Source organism: Sciurus carolinensis, chromosome 4 (assembly GCF_902686445.1).
Source record: "Sciurus carolinensis chromosome 4, mSciCar1.2, whole genome shotgun sequence".
Lineage (NCBI taxonomy): Eukaryota > Metazoa > Chordata > Mammalia > Rodentia > Sciuridae > Sciurus > Sciurus carolinensis.
Window position 1 is genome coordinate 23496498 of NC_062216.1, and position 21504 is coordinate 23518001.

General features: G+C 38.5%; 1 protein-coding gene across 3 annotated transcripts in view; it reads left to right on the forward strand.

The window, feature by feature from the left end:
• Palld (palladin, cytoskeletal associated protein) overlaps window positions 1–21504 on the forward strand; it is a 371690-nt gene that overhangs the window by 184741 nt on the left and 165445 nt on the right. For all 3 annotated transcript variants that reach the window (XM_047548533.1, XM_047548534.1, XM_047548536.1), the window contains exons 9-10: window positions 177–296; window positions 2202–2544. In XM_047548533.1, the coding sequence (XP_047404489.1) occupies window positions 177–296; window positions 2202–2544 (463 nt within the window). The remainder of the gene's footprint in view (window positions 1–176; window positions 297–2201; window positions 2545–21504) is intronic.

Consider the following 21504-nt stretch of genomic DNA (forward strand, 5'->3'; position numbering starts at 1 on the left):
TGCTTTAAGACGGATTTGCTCATTTGCACTACTGATAGTTGAGTGGAGAAAGTGAGCATTACTCTGCAAGCCCAGAAAGTTTGCTCTCAGGATGTGAGGGAAGGGGGTTGGGAAAGACGCTGACATCTCCAAAGTGACTTCACGCTGATGGATCATGCTGTTCTCTTCATTTCCAGAGGAGATTTGTACCCTGGTTATCGCTGAGACTTTCCCTGAAGATGCAGGAATTTTCACCTGCTCCGCAAGAAATGATTATGGATCGGTGACCAGCACTGCCCAGCTAGTTGTCACCTCAGGTATACAGGGAATCAGAAATGCCCGGGTCCAGAGGCTGGGGAGATAGCTCAGTCGGTAGAGTGCTTGCCTTGTAAGCACAAGGCCCTGGGTTCAATCCCCAGCACCCCCCAAGGAAAAAAAAAAAAAAAGAAGTGCCCAGGTCCAGGTCCTTGTTCCCCAGCCCTGGTGTGGTTCCCTGAGGCAGAAAGCAACTGTCCCAGGAAGATGGCTCCGCCTTGGGAAATGCTGGCTGCTGCCTGAACAAACAGTTGTTTCATTACAGAACAAAAGACTTTGGGGGAGGAGCATTAGAGGGGGTGGGAGCAGAGATGACAGATAATGACAATGTAGCATCTGAGCACTCAGGGGTCTGTTTTTTGAAGTCATGCAATCTTGGCCTTGGAAACAATGTGTCGGGTTTCCTAACATCATGCTGCCCTAGAATCACAGTCACCTCAGAAATCAGAGGGGCGGTCACTGTTCTCGGCAGTGCCAGATTATCCAATCCACTCTTGAAACTCCTGAAAAAGATGATCCAAGACAGAGTTAATATAATTCAGAAAGATCTTAGAAATCAAATTCCCTTCATAGTATCTATCAATGGTGGTATATAACTTTGGTATGAAAAAATAAAACTATATAGTCTAGTATGGAAAACTATTTTAAACTATATGGACTTTCTAAACTCAAAAACTTACCACTTGGGATAGTTGACTATTTTCTACTGATATTAGTGAACTTTCTTGTAATTACCTTATCTCTGTTAGTCATCTTACAGAGATTTTTTAAGCTGTCTCTTTGACCAAGCTTGGCACAAGATAATGCACAGAGAAGGACATCGATAAGTGGGTGGCTGGTTGTAAAAGACACAGGCTTGAAGAGAAAAAGTGACTCTCTCCCTTTGATTCCTTAAAGAGCAGGAACTTGGTGCTAGGTGGCAGCAGAGATTTGGGGATATGAGCGTGGCAACAATAAGTGGTTTTTCATCTCAGAAGAGAAATGGAAGGTTCGCCTTAATGGGGAAGTGGTTAGTATGAGAACTTTAAGTGTTAAAAGGAAAACCCCCCCATGTCATAAGTGGAGTTACATAACAGTGAGAATCCCAGTGTCCCAGCTGACTTAAAGACCATCCACCAAATGGCCATAGCAATAGTGTAATGTTCCAACAACAGCAAAAATGTGGCAACAATTGGTGTTTTCCATTTCTGCCTGGGTAAATCAGCAATAGGCACTGCATAGTAAACAAATAATTTCTAATTTACCTCAATAAGTATTTTGAATATATGGCAGAAGCTCTCTTCTGGGTTTTTTGGCAAGATGAAAGACCCCAAGAAGACATGATCTCAAGATGCTTCTATTCTATTAGGGGTAACAGCTAAAGAAACTCTTTCTTTATAGCTGGTACCATCTTCCCACATTGAAAAAAATATATTTTCTATGAGATCATGAGACATTTCACCTACACTCAAAACTTTACTTTCTTTAGTTTTAAAATAGAATGAATATCCACATAAAACCTTGATAGCCTGAGCTACTGTCAGTAAACAATTAGGCTGGTCAGTTGGATCCACGAGTTGAAAAGCGAGAAGACCAGGCATTAATGATTGACATTGTCTGTGTTGTTAATTTTTTTTTCCACCAAGTGCTGTCTTTAGCTCTTATTTGAAATTTGTTAATGAATCAGTAGGTGGTTTCCTAAATGTGAGCTCAGTTGGGAAATGAGACAAGGTCGTGGTCACTCAAAACAAACATGGAAGAGCCCGGTCCTCCAGCTGGCAGTGGTTCTACATCCAATGAGATCAGCACAGCCTCCTCTTCTCTAACAACAGGACACCAGGGGTTCTCGGAAGACTGATGACACTGTGAAAAGAACCTGCTGAACTAGCAGCCTCTCACTATTTTTCCCTCCTTTTCCCCTTCCTTAGCCAACACTGAAAACTGTAGCTACAACTCAGTGGGAGAATCCAACAATAGTCACTTCCAGCACTTTCCACCTCCCCCTCCCATCCTGGAGACGAGTTCCTTTGAATTGCCTTCCAAGAAACCATCTGAGATCCCGCAGGTGAACAGCCCTGCCTTAGGACTTAACATGGCAGCCCTTCAAATGCAATTCGGTTCTGCCGAGAGGGAAACGAACGGAGTCCATCCCAGCCATGGAGTAAATGGACTGATTAACGGCAAAGCTAACGGTAATAAATCTCTTCCGACACCAGCTGGCCTGCTTTCGCCCACAAAGGAGCCACCACCTCTGCTTGCCAAACCCAAACTGTGAGTATTTCTGCATGGTTTTATAATATTTTCCATGGTCCTGCTAAATTTCTTCTCTGGTTAGGAAAAAAAACCTTTTGCCTGGACTATGTGGCAAAGTCGCCCCTTCTATAGGCAAGTTGTCCATGACTGGACGTGACGGTACTTCTAAGTGGGGTCCTACAAAAATACAAAAAATACCTAAAAGCAAGGTAAATGAGAAGCTTGGTTAAACCTGCCCTTTGCTGAAAGCCATAACTGGTTACGGCTGTGAAAATATCTGTGAGTGACATGGCGTTCCAGTGTCTAGCCAAGGATGTGGCCTCTCCCCAGAGGGGACAGAGAAGGGGGATCTGCTTTGAGTCTTCTATTAAGCCTTGTACTAAAATATTTCCAAACAATTTAAGTGTAGGAATCAGTAAGGAGGTCTGACATAGATAAGAGGAGGAAAATAAAAATCGAGGACGGACATGCAGCACACCAAATCCTGTCATGGCCAACGAAACCAGAGTGATTTAGGCTGGTCAGGAAGAAGCATGCCCGCCGCAACACAGCCTACTAGGCCCAGGAATTCCATGGACTGCATATTTCCACCTTCATGTTTGATTTCCATTATTTTCTTAGGATAATAAAGCTTGCATGAGCTGTTTCCATTGGCACCACACAGCACAGAGTTGTTATGAATGGAGCCATTACAATGTCAGAGAAGGGCAGAAATATATTAACTCAAAAGGTTCTCTCATAGCATAACAGACCTTGAATTACTGCCCTGACAGGGGTCAGTGGAAATATAAGAGTCATACAGAATGTATATATACTCCCTACCAGGTCATATTTCCATGAGAATGAATTTGCCAGAATCTAGGAAAGCTCTCTGTATTTCCCCATGATGTTTGGTGGTTTTGATTTGGGGTAGGAAGGATTTCAGTATGATAGGAGTTATTCTTTGTTTCCCTAGGACTGAACAGTCTATAATTTTCTCTCTGATCAACTCATTTGTTAGAAATGTTAGAACTCATAAGACATTCAAACTGGAGTAATGCCTTCCATTTCTACATCACTGTATTGTTTACCAAGGGATTTCCCAAACATCGTTAGACTAATAAAATAGCAAACCATCCCAAAGAACACCTTGAATTAACAAATAGGCGACTTTATAAAAGTAGATTTCTGGACAATCTTATATTGCAGTCGCAAAAATCTACCTGTTACTACTCAGGACTTAATTTCGTATTCTGTAATGGCTCTTTTAAAGCAGTAGGGCTACTGCCTAGGTTTGTATACAGTTGTGTGAAAGGTTGACATTTAAGAACTATTTCCACCTGCACTGAGAGGCTGAACAGGTAAAATGCACTAAAACATGGTGCCATAAAAGAGATTTACATCCTTACAGCACCAGCCATAAAATCAGTTGCCACTGCTAACTTCTTTCATCTTTGCATTTTGAATATGTATTTGCAGTGCTTTTAATGAAACAAGGGGCCTGCTTTCCTAGGAAAGAAAGAGAGAATGTCTTTAATGACCAGGACTATGCTCTCGATTAAGTGAAGTGTATCTACTACAATGGCCATCATAAATTGCATATAAATCACAGGAGAGTAAACATGAGGAGCCTGTTAACAGGCATTTACAGCCCTTCTTATCTCAGGCGTTTCAACAGCTCTTCAACTTTTAGCTCTGAAACAGAGATGTGTGTGAGATGGTGGGGGTGGGGGGCTCGTCTACAAAAGACAGACAGAACAATTCCATGGTTATTAAGAGGATGAGTAGCTTGAGTACAAGTTTGAAGAGTGACATCATGATTTGTTTGTGAGTCAGATTTTCAATATAAAATAAAATGCAGGACAAAGGGACTTTAGTTTTGATATCCAAAGAAAGGGCCACAGCTCTTTCAAGAAGATATTTAGAGAAAGGCAGAGCAAGGCCCTAACAGCACCTGGTAACTTAGAAATAACATTTGCATATACCAGATTTCACCACTGTTGTTTTGTCTCCAAGTCTTGGTGTATTTAAATATTTGCTTAGAGCATCACTTAATAATTTTCATATTGTATAAATTACCTGCCATTTAACTGAGTACAATATATTACATATTAATTTTAATATTTTAATTAACATGTAATATTAATTTAAATATTATATGTAATATTACATTAATTTTACACAGTACATATTAATTTTTAAGTTTTCTTATGAGGTATACTATTTTATTGGACTTTATTTTGATTAGAGCATCACTTAATAATTTTCATGTTGTATAAATTACCTGCCATTTAGCTGAGTGAAATATATTACATATTAATTTTTAATATTCCAATTAACATGTAATATTAATTTAAATATATAATATTACATCTTATTTTTACATATTACATATTAATTTTTAAGTTTTCTTATGAGCTATAGTATTTTATTGGACTTTATTTTGATTAACTAATAAATGCATGCCGATATAACAATTCAAGCAATACAGAAGTCATTAAAGAAAGAGCTCATCCTCTCAGCTTCCCCTCTTACAGCCCACCTTCTTGGTTGGATCTGAAGTCTTCCACTCCTTTCTCTTTTATCAAGGTCTTTTTCTTTTTTTTAAAGGTTCAGTGATTGTTTTAAATATTGTGTGCATTGATAGGGAAATGCTTTGGAATGGCATCTGCAAATAATTTGGAGTAGTAAATGACTACAGGTAACTGCCAAGTGAAATACTTATACATGTCTATTCCTTTTCATACACTGGGAAAAAATAATGGAGTTTCATTTGTCTTTTATGGTCAGCAGTGAAAACCTATAGGTTGCTCTAATCTTTATTCGTCAGCCTATGATTTTATTCCCTCACCCATAAAAGAAGTTTCTATTTGAAGGGCTTTCTGACCTTTCATGCTTTGTCATCATTGGTAACCAAACTCAATTAGGAGGGGAGAAATAATAGGAATGAAAATATTGACTCTCACAATGAATTTATCTGAAAGTGGCATTTTATTTGTCAGATTCCTGAAGAAAAAGATCAGTACATACAATTAGACTCTGCTCAAGTATAAGTGGGGCATAATTAAACATAGGCCATTTGGTAAGTACCTGAGGCCTTGCATCCTGGATTTCTAGAATGTCTCACCACTCACTGTGAGACCATGAACAGCACCAAGCACCACAGAAGAAAAAAATCAGTAAAGCGAGTTCTGTGACTCAATGATGCTCATAATCTTCCATCACAGTACAAAAGAAGCAGCATGGTGTGTAAGTCCCACGTCTTATCAGAGGACAAGAAGAGGAATAAGCACAAACCAAGCTTATTCACAGTTCTGTTTTTCTCCTTATTCTGAATGCACTGAATAAGTGGGTGACTGCCCTTTCTCTATGAAAGATGCCTAAAATTTCAAAGTAAATCTAGGGATCAGTGTGAAAGTGCCTGCTTCTCTTTATTCCCACCAAAAAAAAAAAAAAAAAAAAAAAAAAAAAAAAAAAAAAAAAAAAGTCCTTCCAAGGCATGGATAGGCTTGGAATTCCTAGGAATAAGTCCTGCTGGGAAATCAGTGAATGTCAGAGTTAGCAGGTGATTTGCAAAACAAACAGGAAAGTGTCATGTTTTCCCATGAGCTCACCTCCTAACTAAGTAAGACCAAATAATACACACATGACAAAGTGCCATTCTCAAATTCCACGTCTTTCTTTTTTTCTGTATTCTTGTTGTCTTGTGGGAATTGGTTAGAATCTAAACTTGTGGAGGAAGCAAAATGAGAAAACAAAAGTGAGATAACTGAAGTCTGAAGTAAAGTTCTTGCACCCAGAAGCAAGAGAGGTCGACAGATAAAATGACACTGTTTGACACTCCTGGTGCCAGAAAGATGCACTTGGTCATAAAAGTCCATGCCCTTTTGACTGGGAGAATGGTAATGAAATGGTTTAATTTTTTTCCTTTCATGCAAAACCAATAGCTTCTTGTTACTCCTATTACTACTTGCTCTTCCTACCGCCACCCCCCCATCTCTAAAGAAAAATTAGTGCACTTGTTTCCTATCTCAAAAAGGCAAAATGATTTCAACTTGAATCAGTCTTTCCAAAATCATTGCATTTTACTGCCTTTGCTTCTCTCTTCCTACACCCACTTCCACCCTTGGACACCCAATTGTTTCTGCAGATCTTGTCCCTAGAGGTGCATGTCTTATAAGCCCATTCAAACTAAGGCATCAGGGATTTTGGTGTCACTTCAGTCCAATTCTAGGATGACAACGGGAAGCTACATGATCATAATGAGCACTGGGTAAAATAGGAGAAATGTCCCTTTGCTGCATGTGCAGGAATGAGAGATGATGTGTTTGAGAGATAGATGAGAAGGAAGTAGCAGCCTGTTTCCCTCTATCAGTGACTTAACTGAGCCAGGTTTTCTGTATTTGGAAGTTCCTTGGGGTTCCCCATACCCCAGATACAAATTTAAGTACAAGTTGTTCCTTTGCTTGGAACGTTGAACTCCCTGGAATGTTCTGCTTCCAAAGGCTGGTTCCTTCTTGTCTTTCAAGTCTCAGCTTTATGTTACCTGCTTCCCTGACCACCCAATCTAAATCAGCCACCAGTCGCTCCTCTTCAGTAGATTGACTCCTTTAATCCCTGCATGGCACCTAATTATTTCTGATTTTCACTCACTAGCTTTTGGGTGTGTGCAGAGAGTTCCCTTCAGTGTTATAATGTAACTTCTTGAGAGCAGGCAGAGTTACTGTCTTTCTCCACTGCTCCTTCACCATGTCCTACAGCAGGGCCTGATACATAGTAGATGTTCAAAAATGTGTTTTGGATGGTGAGGCAAGAGCAGACCAACAAGAGGAAGAGCAGACCAGCCAGAGGAAGAGCAGCCCATTTGTCCTGGTTGACGTTTTCCCTAGATATGCCCAGGGCTTCTATTTTCAGACCCCACCAATTCCAGCATTTTCCCTCTTTACAATACTTTTCCAACTGATGTCATTTATCTTGTAAAATGAACAAATATGAAGAATGCAGTAAGAGTCCCAGGGGAGAGAATTACATTAGAAAATCCATCCAACTCCCTTAATTTGGGAGCCCTTCCCCTTTGCCTCACTTCTCCTGTGTTCTCATTGGATTAGCATCTTGCTTTCACACGGCAGAGCAAAGGAGACTTTCAGAAGGACCAGCAGGACATTGTCACTGCCCAGAACCTACTTGCAATGTCAGTTGGCCCCAGCACAATCACACTGCTATTTCAAGGTGTGTGTACTTGACATGTTAACAGCCCCCGGTCAATGCCAGACTTGGGATGAAGGGCTGAGCGCTCCTGTGCTACTCCCTTCCTGTCCTGTTTGTGTTGGACGGCAGCTCCAGCTCCTGCGTGGCTCGGGCAACGTAATTTAGAAACTTGAATGTTTTTCCATCCTTTAACCTCCCCTAGTTAGGGTTCAAGATCTCACTGTCACTATTTGACCTTAGAATACAAATGGTTTCCTAAGTCCCATTCTAGCATTAAGCTTTACCTGGTAGATTCAAAAACAAGACTTGAAAGGCAAAGAAAAGGCAAGCAAAATGATTGGGGGTGGGGGAGAGATACATAACAAAAGAAATGTAACCATCAAGCAATGGCAAGCAGTTCCCTAAATGTACATAAATGTATGTAAAGTCCAGCACAATTTCCATTCCCTCAGTATTATTGAACTTCTGCAAAGTTTGGGGTAATGTCAGGTGGGGCAGATACAAAGATGAAATAAATAAGAGCAGCACCTTTGATCATTTTGGCAAGAACATACACAGACACCCACATAAAATCCTACACATCTTTTAGCCTAACATAGATTTAGTAGAAGAATGGGCAATTCAGTATAACCCAAATACATTTTCTTCGCAACATAGTGTTTAGAAGATAAACCACTCTGCTTCTGATTTTGAGGATTTAATATGCATCAGCTTCCATTTCTGGTTAGGTGATTTTTATTATCTGCAGTCTTGGTCAAATTACAAAACAATTTCATCATAGAAAAGGGCAAATTATGGAACCCAAAGGGCCTTCAAATTCATATTAGGGGAAAAATAAAGCAGAAGCCCATTTTTTCAATTTGTTATTACAAAATCACACACTCACACTTACCCAGCACATTGGAGGATGATAACTAAGGAATGTAGGCCTGACCATGGTCCTCATTCTCAGTACTCTGCTATGAAGATATGGACGCTTCACAAATACAGTGTGATGGTGACTTTACAGGAACAGTGCTGGTGTTGGATGACTTTGGCAAAAAACCCTCCCTGGAATGGAAAATCCATTCAAGGAACTTCCTGAAGTATGAAACTTAACTAAGAAGTAACATTTTATGTACCTTCCTCATGATTTTTTCATGTAAATATTGACTCTGACAGAGCGTCACATCCTTAGGTATTAGGATGATACTGCTTTGCTATGCTAGTATGTAATGTTTAATTACAATTTCCACAATAAGGCTCAAGCCTTATTTTTATGTCTAGGAGTCTTATTTGGTGCATAAAATATCCTGGGAAATACTTGCACATTCCCTATCTACAAGTAAAGTGGTACTCAACCACCCAGAAGAATTATAATATGGGTGTCTCAAATAATTGGTGCTTTACATGAAAGAACACATGATAATGCAATATGTTATCAATATTTTCATCTCATCTTGCCTAAATGTATACAGAAGTTCCTTTGATAATAACAAAGTAAGTTGGAGAAAATAGCCCTTCCCGGATAGGGACATTTTATTTTTAAAGGTGGGTATAACTAAACTCAGAGATAAGATGAAGCCACATATGAATAATATGCTCAGAGGTAATGTTATGAAATTGATGTCAGGATATTAATAATATAGCGTTAAGTGAAAAACACTAGCTACAAAACAAAACTTCAATTCAATATCAATTTTATGAAAAAATAAATAATACACTTGAACCAACTAACATATTTACTAGATATTAGATGAAAATACCCCAACATGTTACCAATAGTTCTTTGAGAGGTGGGATTTGGAACACATCATATTTTCCTATTAATTATTTTCAATTTTCTAACAACAATGTTTATTTCTTGTATAATTTTTAAATATTATTTTGAAGTAAATACTCTCTCCTCTCTTCTATCCTCCTTCCTCCATTAAACTTCAGCTCACTTTACTCCATCGCAGATGCTTCCTGCTAAGTTCGGTGTTGAGCACACTCGGAAGCAGAACACTATGGCACTGAATGCTCTCACCTTCTCTTTTGGAGTGTCTCTTTCCCTCTTTTCTAAAAACCAACGACTTCAGGAGTCTACATGTGCTTTTGGAGCCCATCCTAGAAAGCTCTCCCCAGAAAGGGTCCTATATTCCAACATGACTTTGTTCCTCTGCAAACACTTTCTTCAAACAATGACCCTTCCCCAAACAAAACTCTCATCCCTTCACTTTTTTTTTTTTTTTTTTTTTTTTTGTAGTGCTAGGATCAAACCCAGGGCCTTATACATCTTTTACATGCTAAGCAGACGTTCTGCCACTGAGCTATTTCCCTTGTTCAGACCTAGTTTTTAAATTTTAAAACCAAAACATACACCAAATATTTTAAAGTCCAATTTTTTTTATTTGTTCTAATTAGTTATACATGACAGTAGAATGCATTTTGACCCATTATATTCAAATGGAGCACAATTTCTCATTCCTCTAGCTGAACATGGTGCAGAGTCAGACCAGTAGTGTAATCATACATGTATATAGGGTACTAATGTCCATCTCATTCCACTATCCTTCCCATCCCCACACCCCCTCTCATCCCTCCCATCTGCACAATCCAAAGTTCCTTCATTCTCCCCTCGCCCCATTATGGATCAGCATTCACTTATCAGAGAAAACATTTGGCCTTTGGTTTTTTTGGGATTGGCTTATTTCACTTAGCATATTCTCCAGCTCCATCCATTTACCTGCAAATGCCATAATTTCCTTCTTCTTTAAGGTTGAGGAATATTCCCTTGTATATATGTACCACATTTTCTTTATTCATTCATCTGTTGAAGGGCACCTAGGCTTTTTTCCCCATAGTTGAGCTATTGTGAATTGAGCTGCTATAAACACTAATGTGGCTGCATCACTGTAGTATGCTGATTCTAAGTCCTTCAGGTATAAACTGAGGAGTGGGATACCTGGGTCAAATGATGGTTCCATTTCAAGTTTTCTGAAGAATCTCCATACTGCTTTCCATAGTGATTGCACCAATTTGCAGTCCCACCAGCAATATATGAGTGTACTTAAAGACCCATATTTAATGTTTCATCCATCTAAAGCCTCACCCAGGAAGTAAGATGAAAACTTTTCCCTCAGAAACAGTGGTCAAGGGGAGATGATGTGAAGGAAAAAAATCCAGATTCCAATTTAAATAACAATATCGCCAGGAGAGGATGAAACCAAGGCATCTGTTAAAAGATGGCTGTGGCAACTGTGGAATTATAAAGAGTAAAAATGGCTGAGGAAAACCATGAGAAATAACAGAAAGCATGTAGAATGATTGCAAGTTCAAAGTCAGCCTCAGCAACAACAAGGAGCTAAGCAACTCAGTGAGACCCTGTCTCTAAATAAAATACAATAAAGGGATGGGGATGTGGTTCAGTGCAGTGGCCAAGTGCCCAAATTCAATCCCTGGTAACCAAAAAAATAAAAGGAAAGAGGACAGTAGTGATGATCAAAAGAAGATTCTGAAGGTTCAAAGGCTTGAGGAAAACTCCTTCCAAGTGATAAAAGAATTTACAGTATCTCTGTTTGAGTGGATAGTTCAAGTGGAAATTAAGGTCACAGGCGTAGAGGAAGCAGTCAGGGAACCAAGAAATCAGGAGGTTAGAAGGAACATTAACATGGATGGTGGCCAAAGGTGATGGCAGAAAACCAAGTGCTAAATAGTCAAGTCATTGAGAAAAGTGAGGAAATGACCAAGGTTGCTGACAGGAGGGAAGAGAGCGATTATAGGTGGAGCACATAGACTTCAGAAGAGAAGCAGATGCTAAGTGATGCTGGCAGAGCTGTTCCGAGAGTAGCTTTGGGGAGCGTGGAGAGGCAGAACCTTCCTGCTGAGGAAAGGTCACGACCAGGTTTAGCAGCATCACCGCGGAAGGCCAGATTTCCATTAAGATGAAGCATCTCCAACAACAACAACAATAAAGTTTGAGGAAGCAGAGGTACATTAGAAACAGTCAAGGAGTTCCATAGGCAATGGAAGGGATCTAGAAAAAGAATTGAGGGCAGACATGAAGAACAGGGGGAAGCAAGTTACAGAGAAGGGGTTTGCAACTGAGAAGCCAAGGCTGAGGGCAAGAGCATCCTCCTGGGGATCTGTTCCTGTTATTTCATGAGGAATAACAGATAATATTTGTAGTTAGAAGGCAATAGAGCTGTGTCCCACAAAATTCCTACTTCTTTCTTAGCCCCTAGTTTATTTCAGTTACATTTCAGCACCACTATCCACATTGGAGCTGGGTTTTTTATTGAAGAAAACTCGTTCCTGGATTTAGATATTTTTAAATGATTATTCTCATCTCATGACTCCCTAATTCATATTTATTGAATTTCACTCCACGTCTACAACTTTTACTACCTGAGAATTTATTTCCATCTGCTACAGACTGCAATATATTAGACTGCCAATTTTTTGCCATTGATTTATTTTTTCTGTGAGTGTGTAAGTTTTTCATTCAAATGAATACATCACCTAGTGGTGAGAACATTAGTAATGGGGAGGTTTATTTTAGTTGGTTTCTGTTACATGTGTAAAAGCAGACAGTTCATTTTCTCAACAAACCTTAGAACGACTGTTTCCTTACTTGACTTAACTTATGATGACACAAACCTTTTGTATAACACTGGAATTAATATCACTTAAAAAATTTTTTTCTGTATGTGGCAGACATTTTTCCTTCTATTTTAAGAATAATACATATATTAAACCCATTTGATAAAATGTACTGATTTTCATGAAGCACGTTGGCTGAATAAATAATATTTAAATTTGAGCACACATATTGGCTTTGTTGCTCAAAAGGAAACTGTAAATTAATTGCAATCAGGACCTCAGACTTTGCTGTTAGAGTTCAGATTCAAGCCTTCCAACCTCTGGGTGTGACAGTTCCCTGGTAGACTCCCTTATCAAGGCCATTGTGAGGATGCCTGAGTACCATAAAGGTTTTTGATGATGATCAGAGAAAGTGCTTTTGTAAATGAGTACGTCCATTTAATTTCTTTATCTACATGCTCAGAGTGTCTTGCTAAAGCTCACTACTCCACCCCATCTCAACTCTGAAACCCTGAAAAAGGTCTTTGCTATGCTCCATGATCCATCTCCCAATGTTCTTTAGGTCCGTTTTGTTATTTCAATGTAACAATGTGCATCCATAGTAGGTAGCATTTGATGGATTCCGGCTGTGAGCCTCCTGATATGAAGCTACTAAAACAACTGAATGATTGACTTACTATCTAAATATTTTTCCTTCACTATATATGTCAAACAAAGTAGGTGCAGCTATCTGGTATTTTTGTTGCTCCAAGGAGTTTATAAATACGTCGAATGTGGGTAATTATATGCCTCAGCTACAATTTCAAACTTGCTGCTTTCCTAGTAATTGCCATTAAATGTGAAGGTTGTGAAAGATTTCTGGAAAGACCACAAATATTTTCTTGTCCTTGTTTCTCTCTTTGTTGAAATAGTTCATATGCCATCTGGTTTCAGGGATATATCATTATGCTCAATAATGTGTGTAGCAAAAAAAAAAAAGAAAAAAAAAAAAAGCCATAAAAGGTGGCTTAAATACAAGGCAGTAAAAAGTAAAAATGTTTTTTGTTGTGTATAATTTCTAGAATAGAGTTTGGAGCTTGGACTTCCAAACAGTTTTAGCCTTGGGGTAAATTCTTGCTCCAGATGACTGTGTTGTCTGGTGCCTTTCTTTCCTTCGTAACTATTGCTTTCTTCAAAAGGAATCCTCCAAATCAAATGTGAAATATTCACATTTATATTTCAGTCTATCATGAAGCAATTTACACACATAGGAGAAGATTATTCATGGTGAAGCATTCAAGAAGAATGACAAAATTTCACTTTATTCTTGGCCTAATTATCTTATCTTTGAAAAACAGAATTATATATTTGGTTATTGCCATGATGAAGACCTTCTGATACTAAATAGCTGGAGAGAAATACAGTAAAGAATTTTTTTATTTTTACCAGAAATTGGCAGATACATTTCTAACAGCAATTAATGGATCCTGAAGGTACAGTTAGTCAGAAAGATGATTTATACTGAACACTATTACCCCCATTTTCATCACCGCATCAGGTAGCGAGAAATTTGCATTTTCTGGCTTTACATTATCAAAAGCTGCCTTTCTAAGATGAAGTTCTATTTTATGTTCTAGTGGTAAATGGTGTAGGTAAATTGGAATTGTATTCCAAAATTGTAAGTGAATTGAGATGAAGACATGCATATTTCAAAGGTCTAAGTTCTTGGTTCTTAGAATCACTGATAACATCAGCTGAATTTGACTCTAGGGTTTTTCCGGGCGTGACTCCGTGAGCACCTGCTACACTTTTACCTTGGATGGGACACTCTATCTGATAAGTTCTCTTCTCATACTGGAGGATCTTAGAATCGATGAAATGCAGGCAGGCAAATATGCAGACCTCAACCTGGATCCAGCTCAGTCCCCAAACATATGGAGCTGGTTTTGGGTGGACTAAGGAGTTATGAAAGGTCCATGCCAAGTAGGAGGAATCAAAGACATCTGCTAGGCTGGAGTGTTCTTGGGAGATGATCCTGCAAGGCCTTAGCCTGTGTCATAAGGCTGGGAGGGAGGTTAGCCTGAGTTATATGCCATTTTCTTAACAGCAATGAACTGAATTCTATGCTACAGTCAACGTGAACATAGAAATAAACACATTTTATTCTCCTAGAATAAACAGCTTGACCTCCGAACAGTGATAAAAAATTACCCCAACTTTGTGGGTAATTTACCATCTAGGGTAAATTAAGATTTTGAATTCATCTCCTCCCAAGTCCCCATCAGTCCCTTCAAAATGAGGATGATATGGTAGAGTAAAATAACCATATACCTCTTGCTAACTACATTCCACATGGTTATGAGCAATCGGTCAGATACAAATCCTCAATCAATGAGGTCTGTTTTTCTTCCAGTATCAAATTTCCTCCATGATCTGTTTTCACATGGAATTTACTAATGCCAGTAGTTCTCATTCTAGGAGAATAAAAGGTGTTTATTTCTTTGTTCACGTTGACTGTAGCATAGACTTCAGTACATTGTTTGAAGTCGAAGCAGAGTATTCTCATGAAACTTGAAAAACCACAAAGTCTCCACTTGGCACTGGACACTCTCCTGACAAAGGCAAGTAGTAGTTTTCTGACAGAGGCAGCTGATACCATGATTCACTTAGATCAAATTGAGCAGACATTTTTGGACATTTTTTGGAGTATATTTCACCTTTATCCTATCCTGGTTCCTCTGATTCCTAAATGCCATATAGTTCACTTTTTAATTTATTCTTCCATTTTCATAAACTCATTGCTACTACTTATATAACCTACGCATATTTCATATCGATGTGGCATGATAGAGAATTACTTAAACCCCAAAAAGACTTCATACAAATATAAGTGATCCAGTATTAATTACTGAAATGTTTTGAAAGTGATTCTTATTTATTCAGTAAGTCAGTCTTATTTTTTCAAGATTGTTCTTAGCTTTTTTTCTTTTTTTTTAAAACACTCAACTCTCTTTATCCCTATCAGGTCTCTGTGGGACCACAGTACAGCCATTGCACATCTTCTTGAACATTTTTTTCCCATGACATTGTCCTGCTTCAAAAGTACTGGCCCTTAAATGCAGGAGAACGCCCTTTTGGGATTTCCCCATCATCTACTCCCTATTGACCAACTGTTCTCTAGGCTTAATGTGCAGTTGTTCCCGTAGGACTTCTCTTTGACATCATCCTAGGAGTACATTTCACCTTTGTCCTATCCTGGTTCCTCTGATTCCTAAATGCCATATAGTTCACTTTTTAATTTATTCTCCCATTTTCCAGAAGCATGTATGCAGTAACAAAGACACAGAACACATTGAGTTTCCATACCCTATGCCTTAGCTTTCCATCACTATGACACAAGATATCTGAAAAAATCAACTTAAAGGAGAAAAAAATTATTTTGGCTCATAGTTTCAGTTTCAGTACTTGGTTCGTGGGCTCCAAGACAGAAACATCATGGTGAAAGGATGTGGTGGAAGAAAGCTGCCAGGAAGCAGAGAAAGAACAAGAAAGAGGCTGGGGACAAGCTACACCCTTCCAGGGTACTCTCTCTGTTACCAGTTTCCTCCAACTGGGCCCCCTGACAATAATGCCATCAACTTAGGAATCCGTCAATGAATTAATCCACTGATGAGGTCAGAGCCCTCCTGATACGATCACTTTCCAAAAGCCCCACCACTGAACATTGCTGCCTTGGGGACCAAGCCTACAATACATGAGCCTTTAGTGGACACTTCATTTCTAAACCATGATACCCTACTCATCTGAAAAATGTATCTGTTTATCCTCACAGGGAATTGACAGTTTGTCTGAATTTGGAATTATAGGTCTTCCTAAGAATTTTGAAGGAATTACTTCAGTTCTAGTTTCTAGTGTTATTATACAGCAAGTTTAGTGCCAGTCTAGTTTCTGATCCTTTGTTTATGACCTATTTTTTTTTTCATTCTGGAAATATGTAGAACTTCTCTTCAACCCCAAATTTCATAATGACATGTAATATTTTTCAGACACTGTTAGAACATATTTAGTCTGCCCTTTCAACCTGGAAACTCTTATGTGTATACATTATGTAAATTTTCTATTATTATTTTTCAATTTACTCTACCTTTTTCCCTGTTCTTTTTGAAACTTGTATTATTGTAATATTAAAGCTTCTAAATGGATAGTCTGATTTTCTTTTCTTTCCTATATGCGTTATGCTTTCTGTAGCTCTCTTTACCTTTGTCTTCTAAACCTTCTTCTGCATATGCTATTTCTGTTCACCTTCTAATTCTAAGACTTCTTTCTCATTTTCTAGATTTTACAGCATCCTGATCCTATCCTGTTTTGTGGATGCAATATAGTAGTGTTCTCTTATCTCATTGTGAATTTTAATCATTATTTTTTTCTTTTTTCTTCTTTTGAGGAAGAAGGCTACTAGCATGGTGGTCATTTCACTTAGTTTTATTCCCTTGCCCCACCATTTTTTCTGCACTGTGTTTATCTCTTAAAGTTCCTTTTCCCCCCTAGTTGTTTATTTGGACTAAATTTCATGTTCAAGGCTTTCCATAAGCATCTCATGACCTTTGGCACCAAAGTGGGCTGGAAACCATATGCCTGTTTGGGATTTGTAAACTGGTAGGCTTTCCCTAGGATGCGCAAGGACCCCAAATGCCAATGGGGAGCTGGGCAGATGGCATTTAAAGGCTAATTAGGGGAAAGGGCCTGCCTTTCATCTTTTAGCACATAGTCAGTCATTTATTCTTTCCGACTCTTCAACCTCTTCTCATCCCCCTTCATTCTGCTGTGCCACGTATTTCCAGATCTGCACACATCCCGGCTGTCCATCTCCATAAAGTAAGCCTGTCTCCTCAGGTGGAAGAGGAGGAATGGTTGACGAGCTACAGGTGATGGGGAATGAAGTTGTCTTCCCACAAACCCTCAACCAGCGGTGCCTTGAGCCCGGTGCCTCTCCTCCACCTTCAGAGGAATCCAGTGGTCAGTGTTCCTGTTGCTCACGTTAGCGTCCTTGTCTGCTTCACCCCTGCCCTCACTTGGGCTTCCGCTTCTTTCTCCTGCTAAATCAGTGGCAGCTCAGTCTTTCACCTTTAATTATAATGATTTTGTTCTCAGTTATTAAGGAAGGAATGAAAATAAGCATGTCTATTCTATTCACCATGTTTCACTAGTCATCAATTTATGACTTCAGAGCTTATTTTTCAATAAGATTCTTTCAAGCCAAAGAAAGCAACATAGAAGAGAGACAGGATCTTCACTGCTCCCAATCTGGGGGATAAACTACTCACTGCCACATGTATAACACAGTTTCTTTGTCAGTAAAAGGGAATCGTGGCGGTACCTGTTTCATAGGTCACATGGAATAATGTGCTAGTACGGTTCATGCCACAGGGCCATTATTTTGTTTTTGCTACTATTAGGGGAATGTTAACAATGAACCTTTGTTACTTGACCACACATATCGAAAACTTCTGAAATAAGCAACTTTAAAAACTTGCAAAAAACCACCAATGAGTTCTTCCTATGGTATGCTCATTTTTCTACCATTTCCTAAAAAAAGGTGGTGAGGAAAAAACATAATAATAGAAAATCACATACCAGTTGGTTGAAGTTTTTTGTTTTTATTCAGATCACCCTAAAGGTTCCTGGAAGTTATACATTCAAACTCTATTGAACTAATAATCAGAAATGTGGGACTTGTTAGTATCAGGCTGTGGATGGTGGGTTACAAGAGGCTGATAGACAACTTGTTCTCTTGTGCAAGTTTAGATATGAAGTCATGCAGAAAACAGTTAACTGACCACTAGAAAGAGCATTTTGTGAGACATGTTATACACTGATAGCTGAAGGCTAAAATTTAATACTTATTGTCATGCTTTCTGCTTTGAAATGCTAGAACTTTCCAAGTGTTTTGTTTTACCAACCAACCATATTGTCATTAGGGAGATGCTTCCAAATTCATCACTTCTCTTCCTGGGACAAAGAATGGTGCAAAATAAAACATATTTAGATGTTCTACCAAAGTCCCTAGCATTAAATCCTTTTCCTACAGCTTTATACCATATATATTCTACACAACATACATGACAGAGGTATACAAAGGGTTTCCAAAGAACTTCTGACATTTTTCTTCTCAGTTATCTTGAAGTTCCCACTTTCCCTTTTTTCCCACCTATAACCAGGTAACTAATGGACTTAGTTTCAGCAATAAGTAATCATTTTTAAAAAGGGTCAGTGATAAGTAGTAAGTAATTATAAAAAAGAAACCTATATATAATCAAAAGAAGACTTGAATCATTATAAACAAAAAAAAAATTAATCTGTATTGTTTGGGGCAAGCCTACAATGACCTGAATTGACAATACGAGTGTTCAGGAGCCTTTATGAAGAAACCAATCACTCCTCCACTCTTGTTTGCTTCTAGGCCAAAGAATATCACAGGAAGGTCAGAAATTGCGGGGCTTATTGGAAATGATAAAAAGGTAAAAATGAGCAGAAAGTTCTTTAAAGCCAGGGAACATGTGTATAGTCATTTAAGAATGGTTCCAAAAGTAAAAATGGCATCAAAGTGCAATTCTTCCTTTTCCACTCTAAAGTAATTCATTTTCTTAAGCTGAGACTATCCCAACGCAAATAAAGTGTTAAATTATTTACAATATGATTCATCAGAACATTAAAATGTATATGATAGAGTTTTGTTTTTTTTTTTTTTGGTTTCACTGGAATTTTTTTTTTATTGTAAACAACAAATACATGTTGTTTCTCTGTACATGGCGTAAAGGCATACCATTTGTGTAATCATAAATTTACATAGGGTAATGTTGTTTGATTCATTCTGTTATTTTTTTCCCCTTCCCCCCCACCCCTCCCACCCCTCTTTTCCCTCTATACAGTCCTTCCTTCCTCCATCCTTGCCCCCCTCCCTAACCCTAACTCTAACCCTAACACTAACCCCTCCCACCCCCCATTATGTGTCATCATCCACTTATTAGCGATATCATTCATCCATTGGTTTTTTGAGATTGGCTTATCTCACTTAGCATGATATTCTCCAGTTTCATCCATTTGCCTGCAAATGCCATAATTTTATCATTCTTTATAGCTGAGTAATATTCCATTGTATATATATACCACAGTTTCTTTATCCATTCATCAATTGAAGGACATCTAGGTTGGTTCCACAATCTGGCTATTGTGAACTGAGCAGCTATGAACATTGATGTGGCTGTATCTCTGTAATATGCTGATTTTAAGTCCTTTGGGTATAGGCCAAGGAGTGGGATAGCTGGGTCAAATAGTGGTTCCATTCCAGGTTTTCTAAGGAGTCTCCACACTGCTTTCCAGAGTGGCTGCACTAATTTGCAGCCCCACCAGCAATGTATGAGTGTACCTTTCTACCCACATCCTCGCCAACACCTGTTGTTGCTTGTATTCTTGATAATCGCCATTCTAATTAAAATGTATATGATAGAGGTTTTTTAAAAAATTTTTTGTAGTTGTAGGTGGACGGCATGCCTTTATTTTGTTTGTGCATTTTTATTGCAATGCTAAGGATTGAACCCAGTGCCTCACACATGGTAGGCAAGCACTCTGCCACTGAGCTACAGCCCCAGCCCAAGGTTTATTTTTATACAGTCTTTGAATGTATTTTTTACAACTCATTATTCATCCATTTAAACTATTTTACATACACAAAAGTGCTAACTAAAGCATTATTGTGTATCTCCACAGTGTGAAATAGGTTGAAAAACTTACAGTGGTATTCCTCGCTCTTACAAAGAAAAATTTGATATTGGGCACATAAAACACATCAACAAGAAACTTGAGGCTATGTTTATAAAATCATGAGCTCTGGAAACATTTTTCAAAAGTGTACCTAGGATTTGAATTCAGGTTTTAATTAGTAAGATCAGTGTTAAATATTGCAACTCGTTTATTTCTTTAAAACATTTTACTATTTTAAGGTTAATTACTAAATGATGGTATGAGACCTGGGGTTTGATTTTTTTGTAGCTTAGAGAGTTATCTCTGTTCAATAGCTGTGGAGAACCCCCTGTACATCTTGCTTACATAATCAGCAGCTTGACAACTTCAGTCAAACATCACACAGAGCGTCAGGGCCATAATCTGTGTGTCTCCTGCATTGTTTTTTGTTTAAAAAGGTTTGGGGTGGGGTGTGGTAGAGGGATAGTGCAGCCTGAGATTGCACATTGCCTGAGATTGCCATTGTTTTTCCTAATTCAAAAATATTTCTGATTTGAGCTCCTATAAGCTCAAGAGAGCCATTTTTCTCATTTATTTTCATCTTTGTCTTCAATCTTCATTGGGATTTACTATGAATAATCTACTGTAAACGTTCTTAAAAATCAGCCTCAAGGACTGCGATATCCTATACAGAATGACTTTCCAGAAAACCAAGAGTGTTATAAAACAAAACACTCTGCTTTTAAACATCAAAATTAAAAAGAACAGGTGAAAAGAAGGGAGAGAAAGATTAATTATAACAGTGTAATGAGGCTAGAAATGGCCTGAAATGTCTTTCTACATAATTTATGCAAGTTTTCTTGGAAGCTCAGAGTCAGTTATATTGAACAAGAAGAAGTGGAACCTACTTGCTATGAAAGAGTTCTTGCAATATAGTATTTGTTGCCCCTAAAGAGTATCTTTTACACAATTACCATAGCCACTGAGTTCAAAACATACATCAAAAGCATTACGTGCAGCTCAACAATAAACAAAAATTGTTAAGATATAAAAAAAGCAAAAAAAAAAAAAAGCATTACATGCTTTTCTCAGTAACACACAAACCATGTACTCCAGAGCTTCTAGGCCTTCTCTCCCCTCCCCTTTCTGCCTGGCTCCCCTGCCTCTTCTTTGGGGGCCTGGCCCTCACTCCGTGAGCTCAACTTGGTGTACCTTCAGACAGTATTTCTATCCAGGCTGCTGGTGAGAAGGAAGGAGGGTATTGTTGTCCTGTGGTGTCTGTGGGGGAGTATTCTCAGACCCCAGATGCCCAAGTTCCTTATGTAGCACAGCATAGTATTTGCATATAACCAACACACATCCTCCTGTATACCTTAAATTGTCTTTGGATGCTTATGATACCTCTAACAATATGTGAATGGCTGTTATGCTGCATGTTTAGGGAAAAATGATAAGAAAAGTCTGTATATGTTTGGTAGGTTTTTTCTCACATATTCCCATCAGTGATTA